This window comes from Struthio camelus, chromosome 25 (assembly GCF_040807025.1).
Source record: "Struthio camelus isolate bStrCam1 chromosome 25, bStrCam1.hap1, whole genome shotgun sequence".
Classification (NCBI taxonomy): domain Eukaryota; kingdom Metazoa; phylum Chordata; class Aves; order Struthioniformes; family Struthionidae; genus Struthio; species Struthio camelus.
Window position 1 is genome coordinate 3,650,799 of NC_090966.1, and position 12,483 is coordinate 3,663,281.

General features: G+C 52.7%; 2 protein-coding genes across 2 annotated transcripts in view; both read left to right on the top strand.

Annotated features, from left to right (window-relative positions):
* Window positions 1–3,531, top strand: LOC138062184 (uncharacterized). The gene is made up of 9 exons (XM_068918926.1): window positions 1–294; window positions 365–439; window positions 607–852; window positions 936–1,001; window positions 1,518–1,661; window positions 2,284–2,355; window positions 2,562–2,753; window positions 3,099–3,341; window positions 3,467–3,531. Exons 1-9 carry the CDS (start codon window positions 18–20, stop codon window positions 3,472–3,474), a joined length of 1,323 nt encoding a protein of 440 aa, XP_068775027.1. The 5' UTR covers window positions 1–17; the 3' UTR covers window positions 3,475–3,531.
* Window positions 3,473–12,483, top strand: part of EFCAB3 (EF-hand calcium binding domain 3) — a 14,990-nt gene continuing 5,979 nt past the window's right edge. The window contains exons 1-9 of the mRNA XM_068918758.1: window positions 3,473–3,633; window positions 6,333–6,431; window positions 7,003–7,101; window positions 7,226–7,330; window positions 7,928–7,999; window positions 8,962–9,066; window positions 9,376–9,444; window positions 10,210–10,314; window positions 10,394–10,465. Of these exons, the coding sequence (XP_068774859.1) occupies window positions 3,591–3,633; window positions 6,333–6,431; window positions 7,003–7,101; window positions 7,226–7,330; window positions 7,928–7,999; window positions 8,962–9,066; window positions 9,376–9,444; window positions 10,210–10,314; window positions 10,394–10,465 (769 nt within the window). The 5' untranslated portion in view covers window positions 3,473–3,590. The remainder of the gene's footprint in view (window positions 3,634–6,332; window positions 6,432–7,002; window positions 7,102–7,225; window positions 7,331–7,927; window positions 8,000–8,961; window positions 9,067–9,375; window positions 9,445–10,209; window positions 10,315–10,393; window positions 10,466–12,483) is intronic.

Sequence of the window (12,483 nt, forward strand, 5' to 3'; positions counted from 1 at the left end):
AGCACTGGGAGTGTGGGATGCACCTTTGGGTCCACTCAAGGGGCACCACTAGAGACCAGGGTCCCCCACCAGGCCTGGAGGTGGCATGTCACATCCCGGCCAAGACAGAGATCTCGGAGGCCCCCCGCAGCCCCTTGGCCGTCCCCGCAGGGCTGCCACGAGTGCGCTTCATCTTCCACGCCATCCGGGACGGACAGATCCACGTGGAGGACCTGCCACAGGTGCTGCAAGCGCTGGGGCTGCCAGTGAGCGACGCAGAGCTGAGGCAGGCCCTCGAGCTCGTCCCCGTCGATGGTGAGCACCAGCGCCGGGAGCCACTCACTGCCGTGCCGTGCCCTGCACCAACGGCCGCTCCCTCTTGCAGCGCACGGGAACCTTGACTTCCACGGCTTCCTGGGTGCCCTGAGCCAGACCACAGCCGCTGCTGCCACCTCCGAAGGTAAACAACGGGCAGAGGAGTTGATATCGGTGGAGTTTTACTCCTGTTCTAGCTTGGCTAAACAAGGCTTTCCACTCCTGAGCCAAGCTGCTCCAACTGCTCCTTCCCAACATGGTGGGACCTGGGCAGCTTTGCAGGAACCGCTCTCCTCCTCTTGGTCTGTGCAGCTTTCCAGCCCATCTACGAGGCCTTTGGCAAGATGAAGCAGGGCTCCATCGCTGCTGCTGACCTGCAGCCCATTCTGCTCAGCCTGGGCATCCGCCTGCCACCTGGGACACTGCAGGAGAGGCTGCAAAATGCCCAGGGGGAGGTGAACATCTCCAACTTGGTGGCAGCCCTGGGCGACTCTGAGCACCACCGCAAGGACACGGATGAGTGTGGCCCCCTCACAGAAAGCGGAGATGCAGTGTCCGGTGTGATTTTTGCACCCGCTGGTTATCCCCGCTGTCCATTCAGCCTCGGCTCCCTTGTCACCGAGCTGCTTTTTCCCCAGCAGGACCCGCAGGGCCGTGGCCTCAGGAGACATCAGCCAACAGCAGCCAGGCCAGAGATAGGGTGGAGGGTAAGAGGCAGCTGTGCGCGGCAGTGGGCGATGGGGACGGGAGTGTTGCGTGGCCTCTGGGCACACTGGGCAGCTTTCGCACACATTTAGCCATGGAGATGTTTGCAGGCCGGGAGACAGCATTTCCTGGGGCGCAGAGCCCCTGCAGCACGACTAGGAACCTGGCAACTATCACGGCCTTGGTTCCCGCAGGCTCAGAGCAGCTCCTGGCTTATTTCTCTGCCTGGCATCACTGGTAAAGCCGAGTGAGGTTAGAATTTGTCCTCCCTTCAGCCTAGGGAAACAGAGGTACAGGGCTCATAATTGACCACCCAAAAAAATATGGGTGTCTTTAGCATCCTACTTCATCCCCAGGGTTTGGCCACTGGCACAGAGTGTCTTGTCAGAAAATTCTCCACCGAGCCCAGTGCCAGCCCTGGAAAAGTATCTAATTCTGTCCCAAGCATTGCTGTGGATAAATAAACGCCTGCTAGCGAGACCCAATAATCTCCTTGATGTACTCTGTGGGCTCTGCAGCCCGGCAGGATCCTTTCAAGCATGTCGACGGGATCAAAGCAGATAACACTGAGGCTGCAAAGCTGCGCTCCATCCTCCAAACCACGGGCATCCACCCGACAGAGCAGGAGTTTGAGGAGGCTCTGCAGAAGGTGGCTCCGGAAAGTGAGTCTTGCAACTGCCCTGCCCTCTGTTGGGGGTCCCGCAGGAAGGGGGGATCCTTGTCTCCCATGTTCAACACCGTCCCCAGTGCAGAGGGGTAACAACCCTCCGTAGCACCATTAGGTTTTAGGGGACCATGTCTCGGACCCATTCCTCTGGTGCAAACTGGAGGCAGCACCACTGGGAGCGGGAGCTGCCCCCTTCCCACTGGCACAGTCAGGCCTATCGATGGGGGGGGCTCTCATCTCGTGCCAGTCAGGGCTGCTCTGATACTACAAAGTCAGAAATGTGGTCCTAGTTTATCGCCTGGCTTTAAACTAGCCTGCACTTAGTCTAAATCGAGCCCGTGACACCTGCTAATAGAGATGTGCCCAGTCCAGAATAACCTTTGCTTAAAGCCAGTGTTGCTCCATTCAGTAAATGGTTCAAATAGGATTTCATGCAGTTCAAGGGCCCAGAAGGGTGAAGGTAAAATCAGTGCAGCCGGCACTCTGCCAGCTCATGCTCTATTTCAGAGCACTTTATTTCACTTTCTGGCTTCTATTTGACTCACAAATGTCTGTTTGCTTTTCTGTCCCTTTCTCCATGTCCTTCACCCATGCCGGGGTGCGTTGGGATGGTGCAGAAGACGGGACGGTGAACCTGGCTGCCTCCATGACTGCTCTGAGCAGCAGCCAGCGCTCATCTGAATATCCGAGTGAGTTGGGCAGGCGGGCAGTGGGACTGGGATGTGGTTTAAAAATTCTCCAGGTGTCATGTGTCCTGGTGCATGTCCCTGTCCTGGCACATATGTTGCCAGCCTGGCAGTGGGTCCGCGTGCTGCTGCGAAGAAGCCCCACTGCCAGTGGCAAAGGGGCCAAGCTCATGCTCAGACTCCATGTGGCTCTTTCTCCGCTTCGACAGCACCAGAAAATGCCGTCGGTGCTGCCAGTGCCTTTGAGAGTGACCAGCTGGCTACGAGTGACCTGGTGGCCTGCACAAACCAGCTGGGCATCCAAGAGGGACTGGAGAAGGCTTCTGCGGACAGTGAGCACACATGGGGAGAGCCTAGCCCTGCAAGGATGTGGTGTCCTGCTCACAGCTCCCACCATGCCGGTGAGCCCCAGCTGCCATATTGGGGTGACATGTAGCTGAAGTGGTTCCCTGCAGTCTGTTGGGAAGGTACCTGCCATGGTGAGGAGGGCCCTGGAGATGTGCATCCCAGGAGGAACTGGGGGACGTTCTGCCCATCCCCACTTTTGTTCGCCTTTTGGGGAGGATATGGTGGCTCTGGTGGTGGAGGCAGCCCTTGGAGGGCTCCAGGAGAGAAGGTGGTGGCAGCAAGGCTCAGCTCCATGTTGAGTACGGCTTGCCTGGGGCCTGCCAGGGATGGGGTAAATGCCTCCCTGCATCGTTGTCTGCAGGGATCTTGACTCAGGTATCTTTTCCACACACCCACAGCCATGCAGGAAGCCTTAGAGATCCTCAGCAAAGTCAAGAACAACCAAATGGAGGTGTCCCAGCTGGGAGAAGCTCTGGCCAACATGGGCATTGTGCTCCCAGAGGAAGAGCTGCGGGAGGCTCTCAGCAGGGTCCCTGTCACCGGTGAGCCACGCAGGAGAGCCTCGGGGAATTACTCCAATGAGCCATGTTCCTCTAGAGCCCGAGGAGCAGCATCGCCCCTCCTCAGCGCTCCAGTGTTGGGTTAGTGACTCTGCTCATGTGGTGCAGAGCAAACTACGCCAACTGAAAATAGCTGCATCGTTGATGTGCTGGCCTCACACTCATTATCCCCTCGCCTAATTTTCCCCAAGCAACTCTTTTTCCAGGTCACTGAGGGCTGAACTCACCTTGGTGCCTTTCCATCTCCCACTAGTCACCATCAGGCTCTCTGGCCCTGTCTGACCTGTGTCTTCTCCTGTAGGAGATGAGAAGGTGAATTTTAAAGCATTTATGAAAAGCTTGACCAGCACCAGGAGACTCTCTGAAACCGCACGTGAGTGAGAGGTTTATGACCATTGGTAGTACCATTGATCTCTGTGATCCCTCGGAGCCAGAGTTTCGAGGCTGCGGTTAGTGTAATAACTACGGCAGATTCTGAGGGGGATCCTGGGTGGTTTTGAGACACCTTGGTGTCATGCCTTCATATTGGGTCTGCCTTTTCTTCTGGTTGCTTTTAATGGCAGCACAATGTCTCCAAGTGCTACGCAGGAGACTCCACAGATGAGGAGCTCAGTTCTCTGCAGGATTTTCTTCCTGGCACCTATGTGGCACCACAATGTACAGATTAAGGCCAACAGAGGGGGAGCTTGCCTCACTATTGACCACCACAGCTCCCAGACACTGTTGTGACACCAGAAATCAGCTAACTGCAAAGCCAGGGAAGCCACAAACCCCCAGTCTTCCTCCCACCCAGCCACTCGTGGAGTGGAGAAGAAGGCTGGAGGGAGGCAACGGTAGGACCTCTACATTGTTTAGTTGTTTCCAGATTTGGGGGAAAGTCTCAAGTGCTCTTTAAACTGCTTTAAAGTAACTTAATTTTGAGGCAAGGAGGGCTAGCAGCATTGCTCTGTACTACCCTCCTGTGCTGGGTCCCCATGCACGGGTGCATACGGTGGACAAAGCCTCTGTAACACAGAAGGTGTCTCTCATTTCCCGTGATGCTGCGGGATGAGATGAGGCCCCGCTCAGCAAAGCTCCCAGCCCCTTAATGCCGTCGGATGCAGCTGCTCCCAGGATCAGGCCCACGATCAGGAGGACCGGCAGTCTGGAATAGCTCTTTTCCCCTGAAAATCAGGGCAGACTGTTTCCTCTGGCTGGCGCATGCAGCCAGAGGTGCTTCGTGGGGCAGGAGATGAGACCGAGGTCGCGACTGCTCAGTGCTCCCCAGGGGAAGCCATTTGAGAGCGTAATAACTCTAACCGTGCTGAACCTGAGGATTTTGGGCGGCATCGATGCTGTTGGTGTTAAGGACCGCTAGATGGTGATGTCTGTACGCACTCGCTCAGATGCTCTCCACCTTTCTGGCCGCCTCTGATCCAGCACCAACGGGCATCCCCAGAGAAATGTCTTGGAGACACCGATATCTTTCCAGTTTCATCCTTGCACCCTGAGTTTGTAGGTTGGACTCCGTACAGGGCATTTTTCGCTAAAGCTGTGCTCAGTTTTCACATGCTGGCCCGAAACTATCAGTGATGAAAGGGAGCATCTAGGCAAAGTCTGGGCCATCCTGGAGGGTAGGAGGGGAGAAGAAAAGCAGTGAAGCATTATGCAAAGCCCTGCATATACCCAGATGGGGAGCAGGTTAATATGGCTGAAAGATGTCACTTAAGATACTGCCAGTGACTGTCCCTTCACGAGGGCTGCTCGGTCCTGCACAGCCAGTGAGAACTCCTCCAGGCCACGCTAAGCTGGCGCCCGCTCAGCTTTGTGGAGCCTGATGGCGCAGGAAGGTTAAACATGTTGAACACGAAAACCTGCCCAGGGAGACTCATGGGCACTACTGCAACGGCGCTCGCAGGGCTTGTCATCTGTAGGACCGCCAAGTGCCCAGAGACACCCTGCAGACGGCACTGGCTTGGTGGCTGCTTTGAAATGAAGCTCCTGGACGCAGCCTCAGCTCCAGGTTCATACAGCTCAGCTCTCACCCTGAGGCCAGCTGGGGGCAACTTATGATTTGGGAGCATTTTCTTCCTGCTTTGCACACATGGTGGCAATGGCAGAACTGTAAGAGCCAGCCAATCTCTGGTAGTGCTGACAACGGAGAAATCTGGTGCTGGGCTCTTTTTTGCTCTTTAGCCTTCTGTCCAGCTTTGCATCTTACAAAGGAGCATCACGTTTATGTCTTACAAGGAAGCCTTCTTGCATTAATGGTCCTGAGTGCAATTGGAGCTCTCCTTGGAAATCATTTATACGTCAACATCCTTTACAAATTGATGTCTGTTCATAAATCCAAGAATGAGCAAAGCTCCTCCTGGTGCAGCTAGAAGTCAACCTAAGGTGCATTCATAACCAAGAACTGTACAAAATTTTCCAAAATGAAACACATCTCACCATTGATTCTACGGAAGCAGGTTGATGCTGGAGAGCTGAAGTCTCATCCAGCTCAAATGGGAACCCACATAACAGACCAGGGGATCCCGGCGGTGTTGGAGCATGTGGCTGTGGATGGTGGTTTTATTAGCACCTTAGGGTTGTTCAGGATCTGGACCATTTGTTGTGCAGAAAGTACTGAGGATGAAAGAACTGGAATAAAGAAAAAAATCAAAATAGCGATGCTTCCCAGGACACAAAATTATGGGAAAAATTCAAGTTGGGAGGGACATCAAGGTAGGGTCGGCTATGGAATCAAACCAGGTTGCTCAGGGCTTTAGCTGTTGATAGGACCTCCTGGGGCTGCAAAGGAGTTGGGGTTAGCCTTGGACTCCAGAGTGCATTGCTCTGGGGGAAGCTTGGACCCCCAGCCTAGATGGCTGCCTGGCCAAAAAGGCCCTGGTTTGGGAAGCAGTTTTGCAATGAGATTCTCTAAAATCCCCAAATCCACTGTGCATATGAGGGTTCCTGATGGCGGAAACTTTCCCTTCTCAGTGAGACATTCAAAGCTGCAGCCAAACGGATCCCCCAGCTCTTGTCTGTGCTTTGGGCTCTCCTTCCTCGGACAAACTTGACTAAGCTCCATCTTCCCCTCTACCCTAGGGGATGAGGTTGACATCCAGAACCTGGACTCTATCCTGGGCACCAGAGGGGCCCCCTTAACCAGCAAGAACCTGCAGGAAGCCTTTGGACACACCACAGGTAAGGACTGGTATTTCCCTCCTTGCTCTCTGCTCATGCATGGTCCCTGCAGCCACAGACAGGAGCACAGGGAGGCTGCTGAGTGTCTGCAGCGAGTGGTTGGCCCATTGCTCAGATGGGATGGGATGTGTACTCAGCAGAGGTTAAATTCTCTCCATTTCTCCCGTCCTTTTAATCTTGCGTTAAAATTTTGTTTTGCTTTATTTGGCACAGGTGGCCTAACGTGAACTCGGTGCGTATCGGCACGATATAAATGCCATCCATCAGTGTCTCAAAGGAGAAGGGGGTTGTGTCTAGAACACGACGTACACAGTGTAGCGTATGGAGGGAGGTGATGGGTGATGAATGGCCTCGGAAAGGGAATTTAATCTTTCGTGGCCTCAGCATCCCACCCTGCCATGGGGGGAGGAAGTTTCATTGCATTATTGTGGCTACAGCCCTTTAGATCCTGAGATGGAAAGGGCAGGTGAAAGGCAAAGGAGTCGCTATTATTATTATTAATACCCTTTTTTTGCCAAGTCTCTCCCACTGGTTGCCAGCATGGCAAGTTTTCAAAACTTCCTTATTACAGAGGACAGTGTGGCTGTGGATAATCTGGGCTCTGTCCTGGCCACCATGGGGATCCGCTTAACCCCAGAGCAGCTGCAGGAAGTGCTGAGTCGTGCTGATGGTGAGCATCTCCCCGGCTGCCCTTTCCCTGTCACTGCTGAGACTGGAGAACTCCCAAAGGGGTCAGTCCTTGCTGCTGGTGGGACATCTTGCTCTGTTCAAGTATTGCTTGGGCCCTATCCTAGGGGACAAGGTCAGCATCCAGGACCTGGACTCCATCCTGGGCACCATGGGGATCCACCTGACCAGTGAGGAGCTGCAGGAAGCCTTAGGACACACGGCAGGTAGGGGTAAGTATTTCAGGTCCTTTTCCTTGGAGGAAGCCTAGAAACCTCTGGAATCAACAGGGACCATTAAGAAGCCTCTTGCATGCCTGTCCTGGTATTTGTCAGCTGATGAGGACGTGATGCGCACACAGTAGCTATGAGAAACAATGGCTCCCCTTAAAATAACACAGTACTTTCCCACTCACGTGGGGTAAATGTGGAGGAAAGTTGCTGATGGTGAGAATTCAATGATTGTTCCTCTCTAGTGGTAAAATCCTCCTTCCCTGTCTCAGCAGTGCATAGTATATTATTTTTGTACCTCCAGCTGTTGTTATGCTATAATGGGGGGTCGTGTTCAATGAAGTCAGTCTGGATTCCTACCAGGGTAAAGGGAAGCAAGTCCCAGGACTTTTGCTTTCAACTTTCCTTTTTTCCAGTGCCTGACCCCGGCCGAGGACTCCATCCTGCCTTCATTTGGGAGGAAGAAATCTCTAAACAACCTCTTGTGAAAGCCTTTTTCTTGTGCAGTAGCTTCCATGAGGTTCATCGCCAACATCAGTCCTCTCTGCACTCTGGTGTCTGTTATTTCCACTGACGCTGAGCTCCGCTCTCCTCTTGCAGCTCATGGGAAGGTGAATTTGAGTGAATTCATGAAGGCAGAGAAGACGGTCCAGAAACCACCCCTGGGGAAAGGTGAGTGAGAGCTCAGTAATACAAGTTGCTGCTAGATGACAGCAAGCAGGATTAGACAAGAGTCCTTGAGAAGAAAACTCTGTGGCTGCATGTTTAACAAATTGCAAATCTGCCTGGTAATGAAGCTGCACAGGGAGTCAGAGATGCACCAGCAGCTGCAAGGTGTTTCTGAACACCTCACAGCTGGGCTCACTATGGCCACGTGCACTTCCCTGTGCTCTCACGCAGCATGCTGAAACCAGACAGGTAACACAAGTCCATATGCAATTGCATAACACAACCACAGCCCTTGGGCTGTGCAGCCGAGCTCCCAGGGGCACCACACCAAGAGAAGCTGTGCTAAACTCCAAATTCAGATTGAGGATTCAAACTTCCCATCCCTGATCTATGTTTCCAAGGGAACATGTTTCCCACAAGAAACCCTCCTATTGCTCAGGGCCATCAGAAATTAATACATAAAACCTGAGGCTGCTGGAAAAAGCAAAGCACAGCGCTGTTCTTGGCATGCTCCTGCTCCATGTCGTAACTCATGAGCCACGAGGGTGGAAAATCACGGATGTAGGATGGGCTGCTTGAGACTCACAAGGATTTACTTGACACCCTCTGGCTTCTGTTCCCTTTCGTGCCACAATTCTGTTGCGCTACACAGACCTGTTGGCAAGCCACCTCGTCTCGCTCTGTTTCCCCCTCACAGAAGTGATGGCAGGGCTTTTCTCCACCCTGCGCCCTGGTGAGATTAATTTCACTAATGTGCTGAAAAGATTTTAAATCCTCTGGAGGATGGAGCTGGAGAAAGGCAAAAGATGTTAATATCACCGTTCTTATTTTTATATAACCAACCTCCCTTCATGTTCTGGCTGTGCATTGAAAGGGTAGCACCTTGCTGACATGTTTAGGATGGTACTTAAAATACCCATGTTTGGAAGGAAAACAGTGCTCAAAGGGGCTTTTTCTTTCCATAGAGGACAAAGTTGATGTCAGTAATGTGGGCTCCATACTGGCCACCATGGGGATCCATTTAACCCCAGAGGAGCTGCAAGAGGCATGGAAACATGTCCCAGTGGATGGTAAGTGAATCAGAAACGTCGGCAGGAAGGAGCCTCTGGAGGCCTCCAGTCCAGCCTCCCACTTGGAGCCATCTCTTGTGGACACTAGATCAAGTTGGCTGTGGTTTTCCTAGCCAAGCCACGTCCAAGGATGGAGATGCCCCCACTACTGTGGTGACCTGTCCCGGTTTTCCCCACTCTCAGCTCCTGCTGGCAGCTGCTTTGTGCCTCTAGCAGAGAGTGAAAAAGGAGAAGACCTAGCTCCATCTGTGGCTTCCCCAGCCTAGACCCTGTCTAGCCTTTATCCCTGAGCAGGTCTTTCCCTTGCAGAAGGTGGTGATGTTAGCCTGAGTGCATACCTGAGCATGATGAACACACGGAGACCATCACAGGCTGAAAGTATGTGAAAACATCCCCTGGGACTGAGATTTCCTCACTGCACACCATCACTGTAGGGACATTTGCCCTCAGAACTTTTGTCCAACGAGTCTCCCCTTGCTGCTGGGCACTGTTCCCATCTCAACTCTTAGGCGCTCCAGATACGTCATCTAATCACCTCTGGGCTTTCCTCAGTGTCCTTAGGAACAACCAGAAAGATCACTGCACTTCACATGCTGCACTTGTTATTTATACATGACAGGCCAACAGCTGATGTTGGGCTGGATCCCACCTGCAGACACACATCAGTATTTCGCCCAGGCCCACCACGGTTGTACCTTGCCCAATGTGTTGACCTGCTCTACTCCAGTCGATGTTCCTACAGCAGTTCAGGGGCTCCAGTGCAGTGTAGTTATCCGTGGTCTGACACAGGAGACCTGGCCCCTGCATTTCGTTGTTGCCATTTGGGTGGGATTAGATTAGGTTAACACCTGGCACACTGGGATAGCAAAAGGCAAGGTGGCTCCCGGTTGATCACGAAGGTGCTGTCAAGGGATTGAGGACCATACAGCAGTCCAGAGTCCCCAAGAGCTTCCTTATACAAGTAAATGAGTGAGAAGCTTCTTGAAGAGGGACCCTCAGGTTGTGAAATCCCATCCTAAAGCCCTCGGGATTAACCCCACCTGGGGTGTGCTAGTCTCGCTGCTGATTATGGAAGGACCCAGGGTGAGTAATTCAGACCCAGACAACTAGATTTGGATTGTCCTTCCCTTCTGTTATCTCAAGGGAACCGGGTGGATATCCGGAGCCTGGACACCATCCTGGGCAGTGTGGGGATCCACCTTACCAATGAAGAGATGCAAGAAGTGCTGGAGCATGTAACAGTGGATTGTGAGTGCTGCAGGTCTTGCCATCCTCTCTGCAGCTGCTCTGGCAGGGTGAGCTCTGAGCCTACGCTGTTCTCTTGCAGCTGATGGAAAGGTGAATTTAAGTGAATTCATGCATCAAGTCAAAGCTATCCAGTCCACAGCCCAAGGAGCAGGTGAGCAAGAAGAGCTGAACTGCTTGTCTGGTCACCAGAGAGATCAGGAGAGATGCCCTGTTTTCCGCAGAGCAGAATCACTTTCTACCAGCTGCGGATCAGGCCCTCTCAGCCCATCTGTCTATACGTACATATTCCCCCCCGGGAAGAGACAACTTTTCTTTCATCTGGCACAGTGAATAGCAGCTGTGTCACTATGACATTAATCTGCACACATGCAATATCCCACATATCACCTGGAATCATTTCTGAAGGAAGCTCTGAGATCTCTTAAATATTGATCATTAAGGGGCAAGTGGTGGCTATCCAGGACCTGGCACTGTCTTGGCCAGCCTGGGGATCCTGAAATGCCAAGGAAGAGGAGGAGATGCTGCAGCACACCACCGTCAGCGGGCAGCATCCATTAGATTGCTGCAGGTGTTTTGTGGGGCAGTTTGCTTATCAGCTCTGCGTTGACCTGCTCTGACTTGAAATGGAGGCTGGATGCACCCTTCCCATTGCCCAGCAAACTCCTTGCCTCTTTTTGGTTCTTGCCTGTCTGGAAGAACCAAACCATCTTTTGGAGCCAGCCCTTGTTCTAGGCTTTCCAATGCTCTTGTGTCAAGCGTTCTGTTGTGTCTCACTGCTTAGGGCACTGCTGGTGCCCAAAGGCAGCAAAAGACTGTGCTGCCTCCCTCGTTGTCTCAAATGTCATTCTGGAAATACATAACGTTAAGCATGTCCAAAATGTCAGGAGAAAACCTCAGCACCTCCACCAGGACACCAGCTGACTCCCAGTATGGGACCTGGGGGCTCTTCTCCACCACTTCTTGCGTGCCGGGGCTCCCTGGAAGGGCACCCAGCATGCTCATTGCCTTGCAGAAGACAAGATAGTGAATCTGAAAGACTTTGTGAAGGCTCTGAGCAGTAAACTGTGTTGCCTCTCCTGGGCCCTGAGTAAGCTATGATTGCCTGGAAAGGGGAAGTGGAAAACAGAAAACATCTTCACCTCTGGATGTGATCCCAAGTCCTTGGAGAATCTATAATAACACCCTGGGCAAAGGCTAATGCACCCTAATTCCTGCCTACGCCTGCCTTTTCCTATTAACTGGCCCTTGCGTGTTCAGATGATGTCCAGACAATGAGAAATCCTGCACCTAAGAAATTGGCTGGGAAGTGGGCTAGGTGAGGCTTGGAGGACAGGGAATGGTGGCAGCACAGCCTCCCTCTTCTTGGGCTGTCAGTGTTTTTACTTTGGGAGAACAGATTTGTACCACCTTGCTGGCTGTGCTGGGGTGGACAGGCAGTCCTGTCTGGGATCTGGAAGTCTAGACATGGCCCAAAGCATCTTGCTCAATGTCTCACAGATCTTCTTGGGTCAGCGCAGGAACTGAGTCTGGGTCTTCTGCCACCAGCACTGTGGCCGCCCTCGTTCTGGGTCACAGTGCTGTAAGGGGGACGGGCTGCCTGGGAACGTGTGATTTTCTGTGATTACAACTGCGTGGCCTCTCATCTATTGGTGGAACAAGGATCTGGATTAGCAGGGGGAAGAAAACAACTGTAAGAAAGAGCTAGTGTGATGTTAATCCCTCTTTTGGTGACTAGTCAGGCTTTGGCTACTGCTAGCCACGATGCTTAAGGGGTGGGAAAAAAGAGAGCCGTTTGTCCACAAGTTGCTGCTGCTTCCCCATGGGCAGCAGTCTGTCTTGCAGAACTACCTGCTGTCCCAGGCGCCAGCTACTTTGAAGGGAAGGGCAAGGAGGAAAGGGAATAAACTGTTCTCCACATCTACTGTGGGTAGGATGAGAAATCAGAGGTTTAAACGGCAAGAAGGGGGGGGACTCAAATTAGACATTAGGGAAGATGCTGTACCAGATGACAGGGAATGCTGGGAGGGCATAGGATCTCCACCTCTAGATATCCTAACACCTATGAACAGGATGACACAGTGAGTCCATGCCACTGTAGGAAAAAGCAGGAAGAGGCCTCATCTCAGGGTCTTTCCAGCTCTATTCCTTGTGATGTCTAAGGCTGTAAGT